Here is a 23,308-nt window from a genome sequence, read left to right on the forward strand (position 1 = left end):
ACTTTGCAGGCTTAACATTTACATGTGTACACTACAAGTTTTACTTACAACATATGACGTATCTGCCAGATTTTCCTGTAATTACCTATTTATCTGTGGCTGCATCCTGGTATGGACGAGTTCCACCAGTTTTTCTGAGCCTTGACCAGAAATTAAGTACACTCACATCTGCTTCCGTCTTAGGGATACTCCAAATTCCAAACTTTGCAGTTTCATTTCATTTGTGGTGGTTTCCAAGTTTAAATGAACATCTTTGTCCCTACAGGTGTCCCAACTGTTGATGCTATCATAATATACAAACACCTCTTAAATTTAGTGAACTTTCACTTTGTTTAGGTGTTTTGTGTGTGCTTCTTGTAGCAAAACTGCTCTCAATATCACTCAACCTGTTAGCATCATATGCTCCATCTTTTTTGGTCTAATTTTTAATTTGTTTTGCTTCCAAATTTCCCATCATTCCCCAGCCCAAACCCATCACAGTTGACTCCAATCATACTAGGTCTCTGCAAGGTAGCAGATCTATTGTTCTATCTATAACAAGTTTCAACTGAACCTGAAAAATGTTAAGTCATGAGCAGTTAATAAGTCGGCCAAAGGCTTGCAGGGCTGTTCACATTGCTGTCATACTTGTGCAATGACAGCAAGGAAAATGAATCCATTGTATGTCCACACCGGGTTGTTTCATTGTTGACAGTCTTGAGTTGATTCTACTTCGGAGCTTGATTTGATAAAGAGTTAACTTCATGTGGTGAGTAGACTAAACACTAAATTCAGCAAATAAGGAACAGAAAAGTAGGAGGAAACAGTAGTTTAATGATAATCCACCAGTGTCGAACGTTCAGGCCTGGTGATTTCAGTTTGTAGTTATCAGACTCTCAGACTACAGTACAGGACTTCAACCAAAATATGATATAACTGCAACTTTTTCTTTGTGGATTCATAATTCATTTCAAATGTTTACTGTTATGTTTACTGAAAGTTATTCAAACCTGTGGAAAAAAATATTTTAGTATATTTAGTATTTTGAAGGCAATTTAATATATAGTTCATGTAGTAAAATGTGTTTAACTGAGGCCACTTAAATTCATCTTTGTGTATTTAAGGTTATATGTCCAGTATTCTTTTATGGTTACTTTTGGCTACTGAAATGGTACACATTTTTTATATTATCAATCTATGCTATTAAATATATTTGTATGAAGGTTTTATATTAGAACACTCATTGAACAGCCCATATATCAGACTCCTGCACAGTGTAAAACTATGAATTCACTCAGCAACATGGCTGGATGCCAAACACTCATTATTAAGGGAAAAATATATAATTCACTATCTTACATGTAACAGTGTTAAAGGTTTTATCAGGCAATATTTTGGATATTTCTAACACTCAAATGACTCTGTAGGTTGTTTGTCTTGTTATTAGTCTGTGAATTATCCAGAGTAACCACGACATTGTTTCTGGAAAGTACTGAGCTTGAATTATTGTATTTATTTCCTTTACCTCGTTTCTTTCTTGTATGCTGTAGCTGTCCATCTTGTCATTGATCACCATTATATATTGTACTCTATGTGAGAACTTTTTCTAATGTAGATAGGCATGTGCAATTGATGGATGAACATATTTGTTGTTTTTTTTACTGTTGTTTTGCTGTGATTTTATACTGCAGATACTGAAATGTCCAAAGTAAATTTTCCACTGAGACAATTAAGTCCATCTTATCTAATATTAAATTCTTTTAACCAAACAGGTGTCACCTTCAGCTTCTTAAGTGGAATTTCTCTCAGATGAGATGGCACAATCAGCATCCGGTAAGTCCAGTAAGACTTCATTCATTCATTCAAGTCTTCACTGAAACTCAGAACAGAAATGAAGTCACAGGCAGCGGGCCAAAATGGATATCAAACAGTTACAGGCTGAGAGAGTAGGAAATTGTGGTCACTCACATTTTAGTTAAAATCTATCCCACTCAAAACTGTGCAGTCTATGTGCGTCTTTGTGCCAAATTATCTCAGTGTCGCTGTGTTGAATGTGTGGGTGGGAAAAAGGGTGTAGCAGCGTATACTGCTGTCTACCACAATGTCATTCTTTATACTAACACCACATGGCTCCAAAGGAAGGAAGATTGAAATTCTTTTTGTCATGTATGTTTTGTTTTATTATGTTAGTCAAACAGTGTTTGCCTTGAAAAACTCAGGAGGAATCTGATATTAATGTGAATCGATTCCAATCTGGTGGGTTTCAGTGTTGTACAAAGACACTGTCACTGAACATAACCCTGAGTTTTGAAGAATCCTCCGTTATTTTCCGTCTGTCAAGTGCATTGGTACACACATACCACTTTTAACACTGTTTAACATACAAAGCAACGAGGCAATATAGCCAGCTTTTATTGGCTGAACGTAGCAATTCAAAAAGTTGAGAAGAAGATTTAGAAGAAATTTAGAAGAAACAGACCGCTAGTGATTTGGACCAATTGTTGCATTTCGTGTCATCATGATTCACTAAGGATTCAGGTACATTCAGGTGGATGAACAAAAATGATGCCATAGACCAAACACAACAATTCCAAAACAACTCCCAAATGAGGTTTGGATTCAGTTAGTCAGAAGAATACAAGTTGATGTTCAGACAGCAGAGATGGACATAATCTACCTCAAACATAAAAATGGGCATTTTGGAAATGAAACTATATTTTCATGTTAATGGATTTATTTTAACATCATTATTGACTGATTTTATTTGGTGCTAATGTTGAGCTGAAAGTTTATTTAGCCTAATAAAGGCTGATAAATGGAACAAGTACTGTATGTTCTTTTTTATATAACTTTGAGCCCATGGTCCTAATGTTCAGAAAAAACACTGAAACATTAGCACTAAAATATAGTTGTTTATGTGATATGCAGTATGCCTTTTATCAATGAAAGTTATTACATGATGACTCTTCATTGGTAGTAGTTTTTTTTTTTTTTTAAATTGCATTATTTTCCTTTGCTTGCAATTTTTCCCAATTCCCACAATTCTAAAGCAATAAGAGCACATAAAACATTGCAAATTGTAATGCAATTTTTGAGAAAAGCTGTTCCAAAATCAAACATTTTTGGCTGCAATACTCACAAAAAAACTGCAAAATCTTAGACGGACTGAAAAGCACCTTTTGCATGATGGGAAGAATCTTTTCTGTAAACCCCTTTTTAAAGAATCATGAATGAATGATCGCTATTACTGGAGGGCAATGACAATATCTTCATGGAATTATGGTCATCTTTAATGCTTTTGTTCTTTTTGTTTCCCAGCATCTGAACTCAGGATTGTGATCTTTGGAAAAAGTCCCAACGAAAAGACAACACTATGTAACCTCCTCACAGGAAAACAAGATGTCCCTTATCCAAAAATGTCCAAGCAATGTGAACATATCATCGGAGAGTGGAAGAGAAAACCATTCACAATAGTGAAAACAGCAGATGTCTTCAGTATGCCTGTGGATAAAGTGAGACATGAGATGAAGAAGTGTGTTGCTCTTTGTCCCCCAGGACCAAATGTTCTGCTGCTTTCTGTGAGGCCTTCTGATTTCACCAAACAGGACATAAAAACACTGAAGTTCATCCTAAGTTTGTTTGGCCAAGATGCTTTTAAATACTCAATGGTCATCACTACACAAAATGACAGGGGATTTAATTTCTCAGTGAACCAAGTCATCCAAGAGTGCAGTCAAAGGCAGCACAGCATCAATTTTGGTGAAACAGAACTTCATGAATATGATCATTTAGAATTGATGAAGAAGATGGAGAACATAGTGAGTGAAAACAGGGGACGATATCTCATCTTTACAGAAGAGACTGATCTCATGGTAGCATCTGAATGTGCAAAATCCCCTTTAAACCTGGTTTTGTGTGGGAGATCTGGAGCATGGAAGAAGTCGGCAGCTAACGCCATTCTGGGACAAAGAAAGTTTAGTCCACCTGCTGACTCAGAGTGTGTTAAACATCAGGGAGAGGTGTGTGGACGTCGGGTTACCCTGGTGGAGCTGCCTGCCTTGGATGGAAAACCTCAGGAGGCAGCAAATAAGGAATCACTCAGGTCCATTTCCCTCTGTGATCCTGAGGGTGTCCATGCCTTCGTCCTGGTACTTCCTTTGGACCCCCTCACCGATGAAGACAAGAGAGAGTTAAAGACCATCCAGAACATATTCAGTTCTCGAGCCAATGACTTCACCATGATTCTGTTCACTGTGAAGTCAAATCCTAACTTTCCAGCAAATATGAGGTTTCTGCAGGAAAACAGAGACATCCAGGAGCTCTGTCGGAGCTGTGGTGAACGCTATGTTGTTTTCAACATCAACAACAAGCAGCAAGTCTCTGAGGTGTTGGATACTGTGGAAAAGATGAGAGTTGTGGGATCCAGAGGCTTCACAAAGGAAATGACTGCCAAGCCTCGGTTGAATCGGTCAACAATACATGCATCTTTTATAAAAAAATCAGGTTATGACTATCAGAGCAGAGAGCGTCTGAGGCGGCCTGGTCTCAGGATGGTGCAGAGAAGGGAGCGTCTCAGGATGGCGCTGATTGGGAAGACTGGCAGCGGGAAGAGCGCCACTGCAAACACCATTTTGGGGGAAGAATGCTTTCATTCTAAAGCCAGCATGATGTCAGTGACCAAGCTTTGCAAAAAAGAGGAAAGAGAGATTGATGGCCAGCCTGTTGTTGTGGTCGACACCCCCGGCTTGTTTGACACAACTCTGTCCAATGATGAAGTTCAACAGGAGCTTGTGAAATGTGTCAGCATGTTGGCTCCAGGGCCTCATGTCTTCTTACTGGTGCTGCAGATCGGTCGCTTTACAGAGGAGGAAAAAGAGACCGTGGAGCTGATCAAGAAGTTTTTTGGCAAGAAGTCACAAGATTTCATCATCATCATATTCACCAGAGGAGATGATCTTAAAAACCAAACAATTGAGAGTTACATAGAAGAAGACAGTGAAGACTTCCTCAAAAAACTGACGACTGAATGTGGAGGAAGATACCAGGTCTTCAATAACAATGATCAAAAGAATCGTGCTCAAGTCCAGCAGCTGCTGACCAAGGTTGAGTCAATGGTGAGGAAAAATGGTGGTGGCTACTATACCTCAGAGATGTTCCAAGAAGCTGAGGCAGCCATACAAAAGGAAGTGAAAAGGATAATGAAAGACAAAGAAGAAGAGATGCAGAGACAGAAGAGGGACCTCGAAAGAAAACATGAAGAAGAAATGCAAGTGAAGAAAAATAAATTGGCAGAGCTAATACCCAAATTTGAACAAGAAATAGCAATGGGAGCCAAACTAGTCAAAGACAAGGAGGAACACATCAGGAAGGAGCAGGAGAAGAGGAAGAGGGAAAGAGCAAAGAGGGAAGAAGAGGAAAGGAACATGAAAAAGCACGAGGAATTCAAACGACACGAGTGGGAACAAAAAGTTGAAACTCTGGAGAAAAAACTAAAATACGGATCCAAAACAAATGAAGTAACAGGCAGAATGTTTTTAATACGGAGTAGAGAGGAGATGAGAAAAGAACAAGAGGCCTGGGAGCAGGAAAGAAGGGAATGGTGGGAGAAACGTTATCGAGAAGAAGAACAAAGACGAGAGGAAGAGCAAACACGGCTTAGAAAGCTCCGAGAAGAATACGAGCAGGAAATAGAAAAACATGAAAACAGAAGAAAAGAAGAAGAACAAATGAGAAGAGAACTAGAAGCAAGAGAATGGAAAGAAGTACAAGAAAATCTTATGAAGAAACTGGAGGAAATGAGGAGGAAGAACGAAGAGGAGGCCAGAAGGCAAGCTGAAGAATGCAATGAATTCAAACACAGATATACCAAGGATGCATCAGCTGAGATAGAAAGGTATGGAAAAGAAATGAAGGCCATGAAGGAGAAGCAACAACAACAAGATGCCTTCATGATAAGACAGCTGAGCAGAAACAAAGCGTATCAGGTAGACTTTGATAAATTAAAGAACAGACAAGAACAAGACATTAATGAGCTGAAATCAGCACTTTGTTTCCATGACAAAGAAAACCTGGAGAGAGAAATCAATCAGCTAAAGAAAATACACGAGGAGGAAATACAACACTGGATACAGGAACATGTGAAAAAAGCCACCGAAGAAAAAACGTGTAGCATTTTATGAGATGTGTCCTTATTTGTAACAGCTGCAAAACTCAGAGATTCTAGTTTTGAAGGCTCAAGTGAAATTTAATGAGTGTTTTCTATTTAACTGGTGTCATTCAGATAACAATACTTTATGTGACCAATGCCTGACATATAAATAACTACATAAAACAAAGTCTGATCATTTCAAGTGCAAATGTTAAAAGTTCTCCTAGAAGCCAGGGCACAGAAATTTCTATCAGTCCATTAATTTGAACTTTGTGCATGTTCTTCAGCTGGTAATGTCAGTACATCTGTGTCACAGACAGCAGGTTAAATAATCTAATCAGCTGCAGTCAAATTGAACCTTTCATCTGACATTTACCTATTTAACTTTCTAAGAGATATTACAGCAATTGTTAAATGTAAACTAGTGAAACCTGATGATATAAACTAAATAATGAACACATATAAAGATCATCAAATTAATCACATATTTAATTTTGTTTTACAAGAAATGTATATTTTCTTATTTACATAATAACAGCATCCAGGTTTGTACACAGTAAATCTTTTTCAGTTGTCTTTATAATGACAGAAGATTAATTATTTGTTTTATTTAGAATGTTTCTCCTCTGCACAATCTGCAGACATACTGTGTTGTTTACTGTAAAAACGTTTATTAAAAAATGTGTAATGATAAATAAAGTGTTTCAAATGTTACGTTTTGGTAACTGATTATTTTGCTAATCATTTTAAGTCTTTTTTTTTTTTTTAAATGCCCAAATTCTCTTCTTCTATCTTCTTAAATGTGAATATTTTCTGGTTTATTTTAGTCTTTTATGATAGTAAACACAATATATTTTGGTTGTGGACTGTTGGTTGGGACAAAAGAAGACATTGGAGGTTGCACATTGGGCTTTGGGAAACAGTGATTGACTTTTTTAGCCATTTTCCGATACTTTATAGACTCAACAACTAATCAATTAATCGAGAAAATAATCAACGGATTAATCGATAATGAAAATAATTATTGGTTGCAGCCCTAAATGACTTGAATGCAGTTTGCACTTCACAGTATCTCAGTGCCCTCAGAAATACAGTGAACTCGAGAAGAAAATAAAAATACTTCTAATCAACCACTCCAGATCTGATGCTTTCTAACATCTCCAAACACAAGCCAACAGGGATGTAGAAAACAGAGACTCTAGTCCTGGACCTCATGTGATCCTGCTGGTTCTACATCCTGAAGACTTCACTCATGTACACAAACTGAGACTCTGCAGAGTCCTAGAAAACCTTAGTAATCAATCATTTGGTCACTCACCGGTACTGATATCAACACTTAAGACGTGAGCATGTGTATGAGTCTCTTTACTCTGTGCCTCATATGGGAACAGGCAATCATTAAGATCTTTCTTTAAATGTGCAAAACACACTGTTTATATTCAAAAGCCTCAGAAATGACAACAGAGTTGAATCAACACCTTCAGACACTGTCAACAAAAACTGAACATTAAAGGTTTTCTAAATGCAGAATTGATTAAAGAGCTGTTGGATTGGACTGCATCAGGTTTAGCTATGTAGGTGTACATAATAATGTGGTAAAAACATGTGTGAATCATCAATATCCTCCAATGTGTTGTACTGAATTTGCTAGACAAAACTGTAAAATAATTTTCAAATTTCATGATTTCAATATTACACATTTCTTATTATAAGTACGGCAGGTCATGGATAGTTATTTAGTGTTATTCATGAATGTGGCAGACTCTCTGTGCATTTGTATTTTTATTTTAAGTGTCCTGTTGTCACTTCTTAACATCTGTGCTGCCACTGTTAGGACTTATTTACTGTGGTATGCAAGTGTCATATCACATCATCATGGTTCAGCATCTTTATTTCTGACTGCATCCTGCTGTGGACAAGTTTTACTGGTTTCCTTCTTTACCGACAACACTGAGTGTGCTTCCTGTTGTTGTTGTTGTTGTTGTTGTTGTTGTTGTAGCTTAGTTACACCGAACCTTTTGTCTTGTGATTGTGGTTTCTATTGTCTATTCAAGATCAGTCCAAAACAGATTATTTGTGTGCATGTACACTATGTAGATGTGTTTAAATGTGTGTGTGTGTGTAATACTTGTGAAGACCAATTTGAGTTTTAGACTGAGGGTATGAGGACATTTGGCTGGTACTCACTTTGTGAAACACCTTCAAAGTGCTGTTTGAGTGTTAAGAATGAGTTTTAGAGTTAAGTTCACAATTTTACTTATTTATTTATTTTATTTGTCATATGTTATGACATATGACAAATAAATATGACAAGCTAGAGAGCTAAAGTTCATCAGCAGTCCCTGGGCAGGCACATTTACAAAATAATTAGAGTATCAGATGTTACAAATCATACAGGGGTATAGTGAGTAAACATTAAAACATACAAATCTAAAAGCAATATCCATTTAAAATGTTACTTCAAACAAATACAGGACAAGGTTAAAGTTCAGTTTAGGGTTAGGCATCTGTTGTTGTGGTTAAGGTTAAAGTAATGAAGGAATGCATTAAATCAACAAGTGTATCCTTGTGCATGTTTGGTTGCATACAGCACATAGTGAGGAGAGAGATAGAAAGAGAATACTTGTGTTTGTGCTTGTCTGTAACATAAAAGATGAATGCTTTGATAAAACTGGTAACTGAAATAAACTATTTACTACTGTCAAGGTACACAAAGAGGGAGAAAGATAGACAAGAGAAAGTAAAGATGCAGATAGCAAAAAAGATGTATGTCTATAGAAAGAGGGCATGCCTGCCACCTGTCACTTTGAACTGAGTTTCTGAAGGATTCAAGGACCTTTATTGTCATCTCACCACAGTTACATTTATACTTTTTCAGTAAATGCTACCTATGAAGAAATAAATTGTGTTTCCAGGGCTTGGTGAAAAGGTAGCATAAATACAACATGTTTTAAACTCAAGAATAATTTAAAATTAAGGTTTGAAAAAATAGAAAAAAAAAGATTAAAAAATAGAGAATGTAAAGAATCTAGTGTGTAAGGTTGAATTTGTACAGGCATTAAAAAACTGTAGCAGCCAAAACTAAAACCAGTCAGCTGATCAGTTGTTGTGCTTCTAGTACAACACTGTCACAGTTGACCTCAGACATTTGATCATATTTTAGCCTTAAGAATGGTAAGACATCGATTAGTCAGTCAGCCATGCCTGTGTGATTGTTGTCATACCAGTACAGAGCCCTGCCCTCTAATTCTGATTAGAAGGTTGTCTTATAGGTGAGCCGATTTACATGCAAGCCAGTACTTTCATTCATGAGCTTTGATGAAACGCGACGCCATAAGGATTTCACCTGGTGAGTAAATTCAACAAATCTATAAAAGTCAGTGAATATATATCTATATCTTAGGAAAATGATTACAGCCTTTAATTGTTTACAAGTGTTGTGGTGTGTAGTTTTCAGATGTTCAGAATCACAGTTTGTAGTTGTTAAAAGTTAAACACACAATAACTGTTGATATTGTTTGTTTATGATATAAAAAAGTCAAACAACCATTTCATCGCTGCATGTTTAAGTAAATCAAGATGAAATAGAGAAAAACTACAGCCTTCAAGAAATATGATTTTATTTTTAAAGGGTGGCCTTAACTCCGAGAATTATATTCAGACACTTGTGCTAAAATTAAGTCATTTAGGTTTGTGTATTAAAGGTTATACTTAATGCTTACTTCTGTTCAAATTGTACTCTTTTACTTTTGGCAAGCAGAATACCACACACATTTTGTATTATAAAGTAATGCTACACATAAACTACACATATATTCTAGTATACTTCTCACATAGAAGCTCCAGCAAAGTCATGAGAGAACAGTTGTTATAACTACACAACAGTGTTGCAGGACTATGATTAAATTCACTCAGCAACACCTGAATGGCTGCATAACATTTGTTATTACAGGAAGACGTCATTAACTACATAAAACACTAAACATGAAAACATCCTCACGGGTGTTTTCAATCACTGCGGTTGATTAGATCTCCACTCAAATTGCAGGTGGGTGGAGCAATGCCGGGAATAACATGATAGGAATGATAAAGTTGTAATTCCCACGCTAACAGGTGGAACAAAGCCAACAGGAGAATGAGGAAGATGCTAACCACATACAGTCTGTACACGCCCACACAGTGCTGGGAAGAGGTTTGATCAGGCAAAATAAGTGATGCCACCTGTGAGGGTTCACTGTAGGTAGGCAGGGCCTCTAAAGGACTCTAATATAGAAAGGTTGCTAGTCCAATCCCACAATCAGCAACTTTAGTCTGCATTCTTTGTAGCTTTCAGCTCATTGTTGTAGAAAAAGAATAGAAAACTGAGGACAGCCACTCCTGCTGCACAAGTTCACACAAGCTGATGGTACAAAATACAACATTTATCAGCTGGTGAACAGTAACCAGGGGTAACCTACTGGTGAATACTGGTTGTGATATTTGTGTCATTCAGTGCCAGTGTTCCAACAACAGTGTTAAAAGTGTGCAATACAATGACTGTTTTTGCATTTAGTGTCATTTCTGTTACAGAATGGAAACAAACATTTCACTAGATATTGATCCAGTCATTTTTAATTAACAGTTTCTGTCACCTTAAATTTGTGGAATACTGATATAATCTACAAAATACATCTGAATCAAAGATAAACCTGTGATACTGATGTGTAAAAATTAATAAAAATGATTTATTCATCAATAATAAGTGATAAAGATAGCTTTGCTCATCTCCATGAATTATGTTCATGGATGATTGTTTTGGGAGAAAACTATTAAGATTATTTCAGTTTAACCCATCTGTGAATAATACAGTTATATAGAACAATCCCAATCTTTGTATTAACAAAGCAACATTTATATGGCTGAACTGTATCTAGTACTTAGGCTAATTAATTAATTACACAGTGGGTCTTAAAGCCTTGACTTAATGCAGTTATTTATGCAGAACATTGTCCATGGCGACATCTGAATTATCCAGAGTAACTGTGTTTATTTGAGGAAAATACAGTAATTATGATAACTTACTGAAACACAGAAGTCTAACATATCATTTTGCACTGTTTTTCTTTCAACAGACAAGTAATTTCTCCAGTGGTACTCTTGCAAGTTTCCACTGATATGAAATTATGGCAGGAGCAGCATCTGCAGGACGTGGTGAGTCTAGTAGCCGCACATTCAGAACAAAAACAGCATTTCGATCTCTTAATGCAGCCCCTTGCGTTAAAATAAGTCCATTTTTTTACACATTATTCCATAGATCTGTGTAGTCATATGATGTTAATACAGGTGACTTTTCCAACAATACACATATTTTGAGTAAAAACTAACTTTTCTGCTCAGAATTAGCTTACTTCTGTCTGCTCTACTAGGTAAGACTCTGAGGTCTATTTCATATCAGCTGCCGCCAGGTATAAATATCAGAGCACTGGATAACTGTAGCCTCAGTGTGTGCCTCTCACACAGAGATGCTGGTAGCATTAGGAAGTCTGACACGACAGCAGCGAGGCGACGTCGTGCTACTCAGAGAACAACTGTGGTTATGCCAATAACTCAGATTTATTCCTTCTCTGTGGCAGTAAACACAACACATGGTCCCGCCAATAACCTACTGTGCTATATTCAGAGCTTTACAAGACATTCAGGGCTGACAACAGTAATGTTAATGTGATAAACAGCAGGGCTACGGCTAAGTACACTCTCTCACAGACACACACACATAGGAGAGCCTCTTCTAGTAGAGCCGCTAGCTCAGCTACAACTAACATAACACAGAGACTTTTACAAATGGCCGTGAATGTGCTTCTAGTGACGGTCAAAGCTCCAGCAGACTCTCTGTGTTTCCAGTGCAGACACAGAGAGTCTGACAACAGCTGCTCATGGCTGGTTAGTTCTGACTACCAGCTCTACATCGCTGTTCGTCCTACACTGAGCGGTGGTCAGCCGGTGTCCCCCGACCTATCACGTCACACATCACATAGCCATGCCTCCTACAGTCGTTGACCTGTGCGGTCCTCTGCTGCATTTTTTAAAGTATGTTGGGATGGAAGGAGCTAGCAGAATTTGAGTGTGTATTTACTTTTTAAGAACTCAATGGCAGAAATACAGACATAAATGAAAACCAATATTATAACGACAATGAACTCACTGCTATTATAGCGATATGTATTAATGATGTTGTCTTTGTTTTTCTACAGCATCTGCACTCAGGATTGTGATGTTTGGGAAGAGTGAAAAAGAAAAGACAAAACTAAGCAACTTCATCATAGGGAAGATGGACTTTTCTTATCTGAGTACTGCCAGGAAATCTATCGTCCATGGCGAGTGGAGGAAAATGCCCGTAACAGTAGTGACAACAGCAGACGTCTTCAATCTGCCTGTGGCTAGAGTGAGACATGAGATCAGGAAGTGTGTTGCTCTTTGCCCCCCAGGACCAAATGTTCTCCTGCTGTTAGTGAGGCCTTCTGATTTCACTGAGGAGGACAGAAACACACTGAATGTAATCCTGAGTTTGTTTGGTCAAGATGCTTTTAAATACTCAATGGTCATCAGACCACAAAATGACAGGATATTTAATTCTTCGGTGAACAAACTCATCCAAGAGTGCAGTCGAAGGCAGCACAGCATCAATTTTGATAAAAAAGATTTTATTGGCTGTGATCCTCTAGAACTGATGGACAAAATGGAGAAGATAGTGAGTGACAACAGGGGAGGACATCTAAACTGTACTGAAGTGGCTGAACAGTGCAATGTGACAGAGGCACCTGCATGTGCAAAACCAGAACCCAAATCTCCTTTGAACCTGGTACTGTGTGGAAGTTTTGGAGCTGGAAAGACTTCAGCAGTGGACGCCATTCTAGGAGAGAGAAAATTTGGTCCACCGGCCAACTCAGAGTGTGTTAAACATCAGGGAGAGGTGTGTGGACGTCAGATTTCCCTGGTGGAGCTGCCTGCCTTGTATGGAAAACGTCAGGAGGCAGTGATGGAGGAATCATTCAGGTGTATCTCCCTCTGTGATCCTGAGGGTGTCCATGCCTTCCTCCTGGTTTTACCTTTGGATTCCCTCACTGATACAGACAAGGGAGAGTTAGAGACCATCCAGAACACATTCAGCTCTCGAGTCAATGACTTCACCATGATTCTGTTCACCGTGGCATCAGATCCTACAGTTCCAGATGTTGTTGACTTTTTAAGGAGGAACAGAGATGTCCAGGAGCTCATTCAGAGCTTTGGAGGAAGATATGTTGTCTTCGATGTCAGAGACAAGCATCAGGTCTCTGAGGTGTTGGATACTGCCGAAAAGATGAGAGCTGTGGGGTACAGGAGCTTCACAAAGGACATGATGGCCAGGCCTCGGCTGAATAAGGTTGCAAGACATGTGTCCAAACTGGAGATGGCAGGTTACAAAAAAACAAGACCAGACCGTCTCAGGATGGTGCTGATTGGGAAGACTGGTAGCGGGAAGAGCGCCACTGCAAACACCATTTTGGGGAAGGAATGCTTTTATTCTAAAGCCAGCATGAAGTCAGTGACCAAGCTTTGCAAAAAAGAAGAAGGAGAGATTGATGGCCGGCCTGTTGTTGTGGTCGACACCCCCGGCTTGTTTGACACAACTCTGTCCAATGATGAAGTTCAACAGGAGCTTGTGAAATGTGTCAGCATGTTGGCTCCAGGGCCTCATGTCTTCTTACTGGTGCTGCAGATCGGTCGCTTTACAGAGGAGGAAAAAGAAACCGTGGAGCTGATCAAGAGGTTTTTTGGCAAGAAGTCACAAGACTTCATCATCATCATATTCACCAGAGGAGATGATCTTAAAAACCAAACAATTGAGAGTTACATAGAAGAAGACAGTGAAGACTTCCTCAAAAAACTGACGACTGAATGTGGAGGAAGATATCAGGTCTTCAATAACAATGATCAAAAGAATCGTGCTCAAGTCAAGCAGCTGCTGACCAAGGTGGAGTCACTGGTGAGGAAAAATGGTGGTGGCTACTATACCTCAGAGATGTTCCAAGAAGCTGAGGCAGCCATACAAAAGGAAGTGAAAAGGATACTGAGAGAGAAGGAAGAGGAAATACAGAGACTAAAGAGGGACCTTGAAAGAAAACATGAAGAAGAAATGCAAACGAAGAAGAAGAAAATTGAACAAGAAAGAGCAGAGAGAGACAAAGCACTCAAGCAAAAGGAGGAACGCATTAATAAAGAGCAAGAGAGGAAGAAAAGAGAAGAGGAAAAAAGAGCAGAGGAGAAAAGGGAGAGGAAAAAGCAAGAACAAATTCAGCGACAACAGTGGGAACAAAGAAGTTTATCTTTAGAGAAAAAAATTAAATCTGAATCAGAAAACAAGACAACTGCAGACAGGAAGTTGATGCAGAACAGAGAAGAAATACAAAAGGAACAAGAGGCTTGGGAAAAGGAACGAAAAGAATGGTGGGAGAAACGATATCAAGAAGATCAACAGAGAAAAGAATTTGAGCAAACACGACTGAACAAGCTAAGAGAAGAATATGAGCAAGAAAGAAGGGAATACGAACACAGAAGAAGAGAAGAAGACCAACTCAGAAGAGAACAGGAGGAAAAAGATTGGAAAGAATTACAAGACAACTTTCAGACGAAAGTAGAGGAAATGAAGAAGAAACATGAAGAAGAGGCAAGAAAGCAGGCAGAAGACCTCAATGAATTCAAAAACAAATACACGACAGACTTTGCAGCTTTGTTGGAGAGGCGCAACAAGGAAATGGACGATATGAAGCAAAAGCAACAACAAAACAACGATTTCATGATACAAAAGCTGACCATTAACAAAGCATATCAGAAAGACTTTGACAGATTGAAGAAAAAACAAGAGCAAGAAATTAATACCTTGAGGTTTAAACTTCCAACCCAATACAAGGAAATCGATAACCTAAAGAAAGTGCATGAGGAAGAAATAAATGACTGGATACAGGAACATGTGAAGAAAGTCACAGAAGACAAGGCCTGCAGCATCTTATGAGATCTTTTCTGACAACAGCAGCGAAGTTTTAGATATAAAACTGTGGTAGCTCTTTGTTTTATGTTTGAGAAGCGTAGTCTAAGTTATGTTTTACAGCTGTAATGTCTCTGGAGCAGGAGTGTGTTCATATTTGGTTTGACACAGTATGGTTTGAAGGTGGAGGTGTATTATATTTGCTCTTTTGCTCTCATCATATTGTGCTCCTGTTTGTTATGTTTGTAGTGTCTTGTGAGCCCATGTGTTCTGGGAACCTTTTGGTGCATGACACTTTGGAAAATAAATTACTTCTTATCTTATTTGTGGAGCTGGATCAGGTGTCATGACTAAGGCAGATTTTCAGTCATGTGATAATAAGTAAAGAGACATTTGATATCAAGGATGTTTGTCATGACATGACTTTAGTTTGGTCAGAGGATCTTAATCTGACTTACACTGGCAGCAACCAAGACCACGTTACAGCAGCAGCAAGGTTTTAGTTGTAAGACTGTGGAAGCTCTTTGTTTTTACATTGAAGCAATGTGGGCCTATTAATCATTTACACACTTACTAAGCATCTTACCATACTCACCATGTTTTTTGAGGCTTCCTATTTCATTATGAAAATTGCATATGAAAGAGTGTGAACTGTCTAATATTTGAGGACTAAACAATTACATCTTCACAAGATATTCTTTTTGAATGGAGAGTGCATCGGTGTCGCTTTATGGGTTATTTGTAGCATCAATGTTGCTAGGCTAGTGAGTGCCTTCTAGTCCATTTATGGTGTATCTTTTCAAGTCATTCAACCCTAGAAGTGTTTTAGCTCATAACTTTATCACCAAACTATAAACTATATTCATTATCACTCCTTATTACATTATGAAAGTAATGAATACTTACTTGTGTTGTGTGTGTGAAGAGCCTGGCTTTCATATGTAACTTTTTTTATTTGAAGACTTAAATATTAATTTGGAATTAGCATAAATGACGAGAATACAACCTTACCTTGGAATTTTTTTTAAAACATTTATGTCCTGTTAAGGTAATGAATACATTTCCTGGAATTTGTGAATAAATCCATAACAACAATATTTACACTGTATGCTACCAACACATTCTGTAACTGCCTACACATGAAGGACAATGGCAACGTTTCCATAAATCTGCTGATATAAACTGAACATACCAAACTTGTGCACATCAGTTTTCATCACAGTTTTTTTATCTTCATCATCACTAGTGCAGCTCAGTAGTCTGCTCTGGGTCTTATGTGATAGTTACAGCCAACATAATTTATCAACTATACTGTATGTTCCCTTAAATAAATGACACACAGTACAGCACTGCTCCAGCTCTTAAGTGTTTCTCTCATACAAGAGTAAAAGCAAAATGTTGTCTCCACTCACACTCTGGACTTTTAATTATATTAACTTTCATATAATACCCCTTCTATAAGTACTTTAAACTCAGCCTAGAGAGGGTTGAATCATGAGTCAGAGTCAGTCTGTCAATCATGTCTGTTCCATTGTTGACATGTACAACAACAACAGTTCCTGAAAAGGGCCGTGCCTCCCAACTGACAAAAAGGTTGCCTGAGGTGAGTTATTTTCAATTTGGAGCTGATACTGTTATCCATTCGCTCTGAAGAAAAATGACGCAGTAAGAATTTCATCTCGTGAGTACAATTCAAGGATCTTATCACTTTATAACTCAATAAATATTCAAAATGATGCACATTATTAGAATTTTTTTCTAAAACAAGAAAGTATAGTAAAACGTTGAGTCAACTAAGTTTAATATAAAATTAAGTGCTTAGAAGTATATTTAAGGCTCTTTAGAATATATTTTACATATTTGCAAGTATTACATGAAGTTGTGCTAGACTGAAGCCACTTAGGATGAACTTTGTGTTTTAAAAGGATTATACTTCACATATATATTATTATTGAAATAATAATAATTATAATAATAATTTTCTTGGTTACTTTAAGAGTGTCAGCAATTAGTTGAATAATCAATTATTAATTGATTAGCACATCAACAGAAAATTAATCTGCCACTATTAATATAATAATCAAATAATGGTTTTGGTCTTTTTTTTTTAAAGTAAAAATGCCAAATGTCATGCCTTTCATTGTCATACATGCTTGTAAAATTAATGTTTTGGTTTTGGACTGTTGGTCAGACAAAACAAGACATTTGAAGATGTCACCTTAGACTGTGGGAAATTACAACTAGCATTTTTCAGTATTTTCTGTAATTTTACAGACAAAACAATTAAGAAAATAATCAAATTGGTACAATAATTTTGAATTATATAATAAAAAATATGCTTTGAATAAAGTATGACTATGTCACCTGTAAACATGGCTGAGTGGCGACACAACATCCATCATTACAGAAAGAGGACTGTATTCAATATAAAACATAAAATACTGTAATTAAAGCTCCATTAAGCAATGTTCTTCATGTTTTAATACAATCAATTAAAGGTGCATTGTGTAGAATTTAGTGGCATCTAGTGAAATAGACTTGACAGAGATTCATAAGTATGTTTTAATTAGTGTATAATCACCTAAAAAAATAAGAATTATTGTATTTTTGTTACCTTAGAATGAGCCCTTTATATCTACATAGGGAGCAGATCCTCTTCCATGGAGCCCACCATATTGCACCACCATGTTTCTACAGAAGCCCAGAACGGACAAACCAAACAATGGCTCTAGAGAGTGCCTTTTGCATTTTTTGTGATATTTCCTGGCCACAGTAGATTCTCCTACATGCTTGGAAGGGGAGTTGTATTTGGTTACAGTCATCAAACTCTCCGCTAAATGCCACTAAATCCTACACACTGCACCTTTAAATGACTTATGTCATGAGTCAATGTAATATGTAATCTGACCCCAGAAGCAGCAACTTCTCTGCAGCTCCTTGCAGCTTTCAGCTTATTGTTTTAGAAAAAAGTTTACATAAGTTTACATACTGTGGACAGCCACCCCCGCTGCACAAGTTCAGGCAAGCTCACTGTATGCGACAGTAACCCGTGATAAAACAACAGTGAATACTGGATGTGATGTTCGTATAATTCAGTAACTGCTTCTGTATTTTTATGTTTTTTCTCCGTTACCACGTGGCAAAATATTTTACTACACATTAAATCTTTTTTAATGAATGTTATTTACTGTTGCTCTAGATTAGTGACTGCATTTAAAATGTAATGTTTGATATTCTACAAAATTATATTTAAATAATGTTGAAGGTTAAATGCAGGTAATGCATTGTCAAATTTTGGATATAATGTTAATTACAAATTATTTCCTTAGAATTAATGAAACTTTATTGTTTATCATTATTATATTATTATTAAATACCTCATACTTTCTAATAAACTTTGTTAATTTATTTTAAAGGATATTACAAAAAACTTCATAATCACTTGGCTTTAGTTGTATATCGCCATAGAAATATTTCTTGGCAGAAAATAGTTGTTAACAGTGTGATCAGTGGGTTACCCAGAGTAAAAGGGCCATTTTGGAAAGAGATAACTGTGCAGTGAAAATGCAGTGAACCAGCTGCTATGACAGAATACAGTACACACCTTTACCACAACTTTGATAGAAGTGACCTTCCTGAATATGATCTTCTAGAATTGATGGAAAAGATGGAGGGCATAGTGAGGGACAACAAGGGAGGACATCTAAACTGCACTGAGGGGTATGATGTCAAAGAGGCACCAACATGTACAAAACCAACTCTGAACTTAGTGTTGTGTGGGAACTTTGGAGTTGGGAAGACTGCAGCAGCTAATGCCATTCTGGGACAAAGAAAGTTTGGTACAAACTCAGAGTGTGTTAAACATCAGGGAGAGGTGTGTGGACGTTGGGTTGCCCTGGTGGAGCTGCCTGCCTTGTATGGAAAATCTCAGGAGGCAGCAAAGAGGGAATCATTCAGGTGTATCTCCCTCTGTGATCCTGAGGGCGTCCATGCCTTCATCCTGGTCCTACCTTTGGATTCCCTCACTGATGAAGACAAGAATGAGTTAAAGATCATCCAGGACACATTCAGCTCTCGAATCAAAGACTTCACCATGATTCTGTTCACTGTGGAGTCAAATACTTCATCTGTTGCTGAGTTTCTAAAGAAAAACAAGGACATGGAGGAGCTCTGTCAGAGCTTCGGAGGAAGATATGTAGTCTTCAACATCAAGGACAAGCATCAGGTCTCTGATGTGTTTGATGCTGTAGAAAAGATGAGAGTGGTGAATCCGAGATGCTTCAAAAAGGACATGATGGCCAGGCCTCGGCTGAATAAGGTTGCAAGTCATGTGTCCAAACTGGAGATGGCAGGTTCTAAAAAACCAAGACCAGATCGTCTCAGGATGGTGCTGATTGGGAAGACTGGTGGCGGGAAGAGCGCCACTGCAAACACCATTTTGGGGGAGGAATGCTTTTATTCTAAAGCCAGCATGAAGTCAGTGACCAAGCTTTGCAAAAAAGAAGAAGGAGAGATTGATGGCCGGCCTGTTGTTGTGGTCGACACCCCCGGCTTGTTTGACACAACTCTGTCCAATGATGAAGTTCAACAGGAGCTTGTGAAATGTGTCAGCATGTTGGCTCCAGGGCCTCATGTCTTCTTACTGGTGCTGCAGATCGGTCGCTTTACAGAGGAGGAAAAAGAGACCGTGGAGCTGATCAAGAAGTTTTTCGGCAAGAAGTCACAAGACTTCATCATCATCATATTCACCAGAGGAGATGATCTTAAAAACCAAACAATTGAGAGTTACATAGAAGAAGACAGTGAAGACTTCCTCAAAAAACTGACAACTGAATGTGGAGGAAGATACCAGGTCTTCAATAACATTGATCAAAAGAATCGTGCTCAAGTCAAGCAGCTGCTGACCAAGGTGGAGTCACTGGTGAGGAAAAATGGTGGTGGCTACTATACCTCAGAGATGTTCCAAGAAGCTGAGGCAGCCATACAAAAGGAAGTGAAAAGGATACTGAGAGAGAAAGAAGAAGAGATACAGAGACAGAAGAGGGACCTTGAAAGAAAACATGAAGAAGAAATGCAAACGAAGAAGAAGAAAATTGAACAAGAAAGAGCAGAGAGAGACAAAGCACTCAAGCAAAAGGAGGAACGCATTAATAAAGAGCAAGAGAGGAAGAAAAGAGGAGAGGAAAAAAGAGCAGAGGAGAAAAGGGAGAGGAAAAAGCAAGAACAAATTCAGCGACAACAGTGGGAACAAAGAAGTTTATCTTTAGAGAAAAAAATTAAATCTGAATCAGAAAACAAGACAACTGCAGACAGAAAGTTACTGCAGAACAGAGAAGAAATACAGAAGGAACAAGAGGCTTGGGAAAAGGAATGAAAAGAATGGTGGGAGAAACGATTTCAAGAAGATCAACAGAGAAAAGAGTATGAGCAAACACGACTGAACAAGCTAAGAGAAGAATATGAGCAAGAAAGAAGGGAATACGAACACAGAAGAAGAGAAGAAGACCAACTCAGAAGAGAACAGGAGGAAAAAGAATGGAAAGAATTACAAGACAACTTTCAGATGAAAGTAGTGGAAATGAAGAAGAAACATGAAGAGGAGGCAAGAAAGCAGGCAGAGGACCTCAATGAATTCAGACATAAATACACGACAGACTTTGCAGCTTTGTTGGAGAAGCACAACAAGGAAATGGACGATATGAAGCAAAAGCAACAACAAAACAAGGATTTCATGATACAACAGCTGATCAGGAACAAAGCATATCAGAAAGACTTTGACAGATTGAAGAAAAAACAAGAGCAAGAAATGAATACCTTGAGTTCTGAACTTCATACTCAACAGAAAGATACTGATAACCTAAAGAAAGTGCATGAGGAAGAAATAAATGACTGGATACAGGAACATGTGAAGAAAGTCACAGAAGACAAGGCCTGCAGCATCTTATGAGATCTTTTCTGACAACAGCAGCGAAGTTTTAGATATAAAACTGTGGTAGCTCTTTGTTTTATGTTTGAGAAGCGTAGTCTAAGTTATGTTTTACAGCTGTAATGTCTCTGGAGCAGGAGTGTGTTCATATTTGGTTTGACACAGTATGGTTTGAAGGTGGAGGTGTATTATATTTGCTCTTTTGCTCTCATCATATTGTGCTCCTGTTTGTTATGTTTGTAGTGTCTTGTGAGCCCATGTGTTCTAGGAACCTTTTGGTGCATGACACTTTGGAAAATAAATTACTTCTTATCTTATTTGTGGAGCTGGATCAGGTGTCATGACTAAGGCAGATTTTCAGTCATGTGATAATAAGTAAAGAGACATTTGATATCAAGGATGTTTGTCATGACATGACTTTAGTTTGGTCAGAGGATCTTAATCTGACTTACACTGGCAGCAACCAAGATCACGTTACACACTCCAAAACCTAGTTGAGGAGGGCGCTTGAGGAAATCTCCATCAGGCACCACAGAGATAAACAAGTACACAATGCACGCAACAGGGAAAAATTGGAAAAAATTTACCATTAGCACATAATATCAGAAATACAAGCAGATACTCAAGCAAGAGACAGCCACTATAAGTCATCTCTCTGACTGTATTCTACCTGCCACTGGGCAGGTAGAATACAGTCATCTAGTCTGAGCTTGTGAAGCAGAAGAGACTGTCATGAAATTGACAAAAGAGTATGACAAAAAGATAATGAATCTGAAGGAAGACCACCTCAAGAAAATGAATGATCTGAAGTAAGAACATGATGAGGATATAAAGAGAAGAGAAAAGAAGCACAAAGAAAGAATAAAAAGTCTGATGGAAGACCACATCCAAGACAAAAACTATCTGAAACAAGAGTATGATAAAAAAAAATTATGAAACTGGAGGAGGATAACATCAAGGAAATAATGGATATGAAGCAAGATCATGATGGTAAACTAACATATCTACAGCAAAAAGAAAATGACAGAATAGCAGATCTGAAGCAAGAGCACCTCAAGCAAATAAAAGATCTGAAACAAGATGATGAGGACAAACTGAAGGATCTGATACAGCACCTTGATAACAATATAACAGGACTAAATCAAGACAATGATATAAAAAATAACAACTCTCAACCAAGAACATTAAGATATAACAAAGGATATGAAGCAAAAACACAACAAGAGGACGTATTGTAATGGATAATAATGTTGTTCTGTTTATTATTATTGTTGTCATTGATCCAATGCTTCATTTTCTAACTAATTAGAAATACAGTAATATGGTCTGAGCTGTAAATGGATAAGTAGGGCCAGTAACAATTAACGTTTATAAAGTTTACGTGACATCATAAACTCTGTTCTTTGGTTTAGTGTGTAATGTGTAGAGTTTAGTGTGTCACTGAAAACACATAGGTTAATCAAGTATGGCCACAACAGATAGACGTTGTGTTTGATGAATTACATTTACTATTTTTGCATCAGAGGTCTTAACAAAGTATGTAGAAAAAACATATACAGGAAATCTTTCTAGTATTTTTATGGTTAATCAATTGTTTGAAAATGTGTGAATACTTTAATCATGTTAATGTTATTAATGTGATTAATCAAATACAAATACATAATTCAACTGAATAGTCATGATTTTAAATATCCTGTAATTGTTTTTGTTGTCTGTTTTATTACTTTTATTTTTGGTGGGGCTTTCTAGTGAACATATGTTCATTATGATTAAATGATTATTACATTAAAAGTGACTCACTGTTTAGTCAGCTTTATGAGTTTTTTCATTTAATTTTATGTAAGGAGGATGCATCTATTTGCCATTTAGAATATTTCTCAACTACTCACTCTGGAAATGTGTTTCTTCAAATAAACTAAACTACATTAAAACTGAACACAGATTAATTCCTACTTGGCTGATTTTTGTCTTTTTTCATATAAAAAATCTAATGTAAGACAACTGATGAGAACTTTATATTGTGGGTATGGCAGTATTGTATATGTTTAAATGTATGTGCATAGAAAGAATTTATTAATTTGGGCCTACAAAATGTGCCAACAAACCAGTCTGTATAAAGTCAAGTTTCTTTGTTACTTCTAGCATTTCTGTATTCTTTATAATCATGTTTTTTTTCTTTTAAAAGATTGATTGAATTGGTTAATGGTAACCAGTTTGCAGATGCCAATATGCTCTTGTGTGTAAAAGGTTTATG

At 37.4% G+C, this 23,308-nt stretch overlaps 2 protein-coding genes and 1 pseudogene across 11 annotated transcripts in view; 2 read left to right on the plus strand and 1 right to left on the minus strand.

Moving 5' to 3' along the window:
• The window catches only part of prdm6 (PR domain containing 6), a 132,877-nt gene that overhangs the window by 55,446 nt on the left and 54,123 nt on the right, over positions 1 to 23,308 (minus strand). The window lies entirely within an intron of this gene.
• Positions 1,965 to 15,589, plus strand: LOC122966675. Its single transcript, XM_044330945.1, has 2 exons — positions 1,965 to 6,153; positions 12,358 to 15,589. Exons 1-2 carry the CDS (start codon positions 3,396 to 3,398, stop codon positions 15,153 to 15,155), a joined length of 5,556 nt encoding a protein of 1,851 aa, XP_044186880.1. The 5' UTR covers positions 1,965 to 3,395; the 3' UTR covers positions 15,156 to 15,589.
• On the plus strand, positions 18,747 to 21,225 carry LOC122968200 (annotated as a pseudogene).

The sequence above is a fragment of the Thunnus albacares genome, chromosome 2, assembly GCF_914725855.1.
Source record: "Thunnus albacares chromosome 2, fThuAlb1.1, whole genome shotgun sequence".
NCBI classification, from domain to species: domain Eukaryota; kingdom Metazoa; phylum Chordata; class Actinopteri; order Scombriformes; family Scombridae; genus Thunnus; species Thunnus albacares.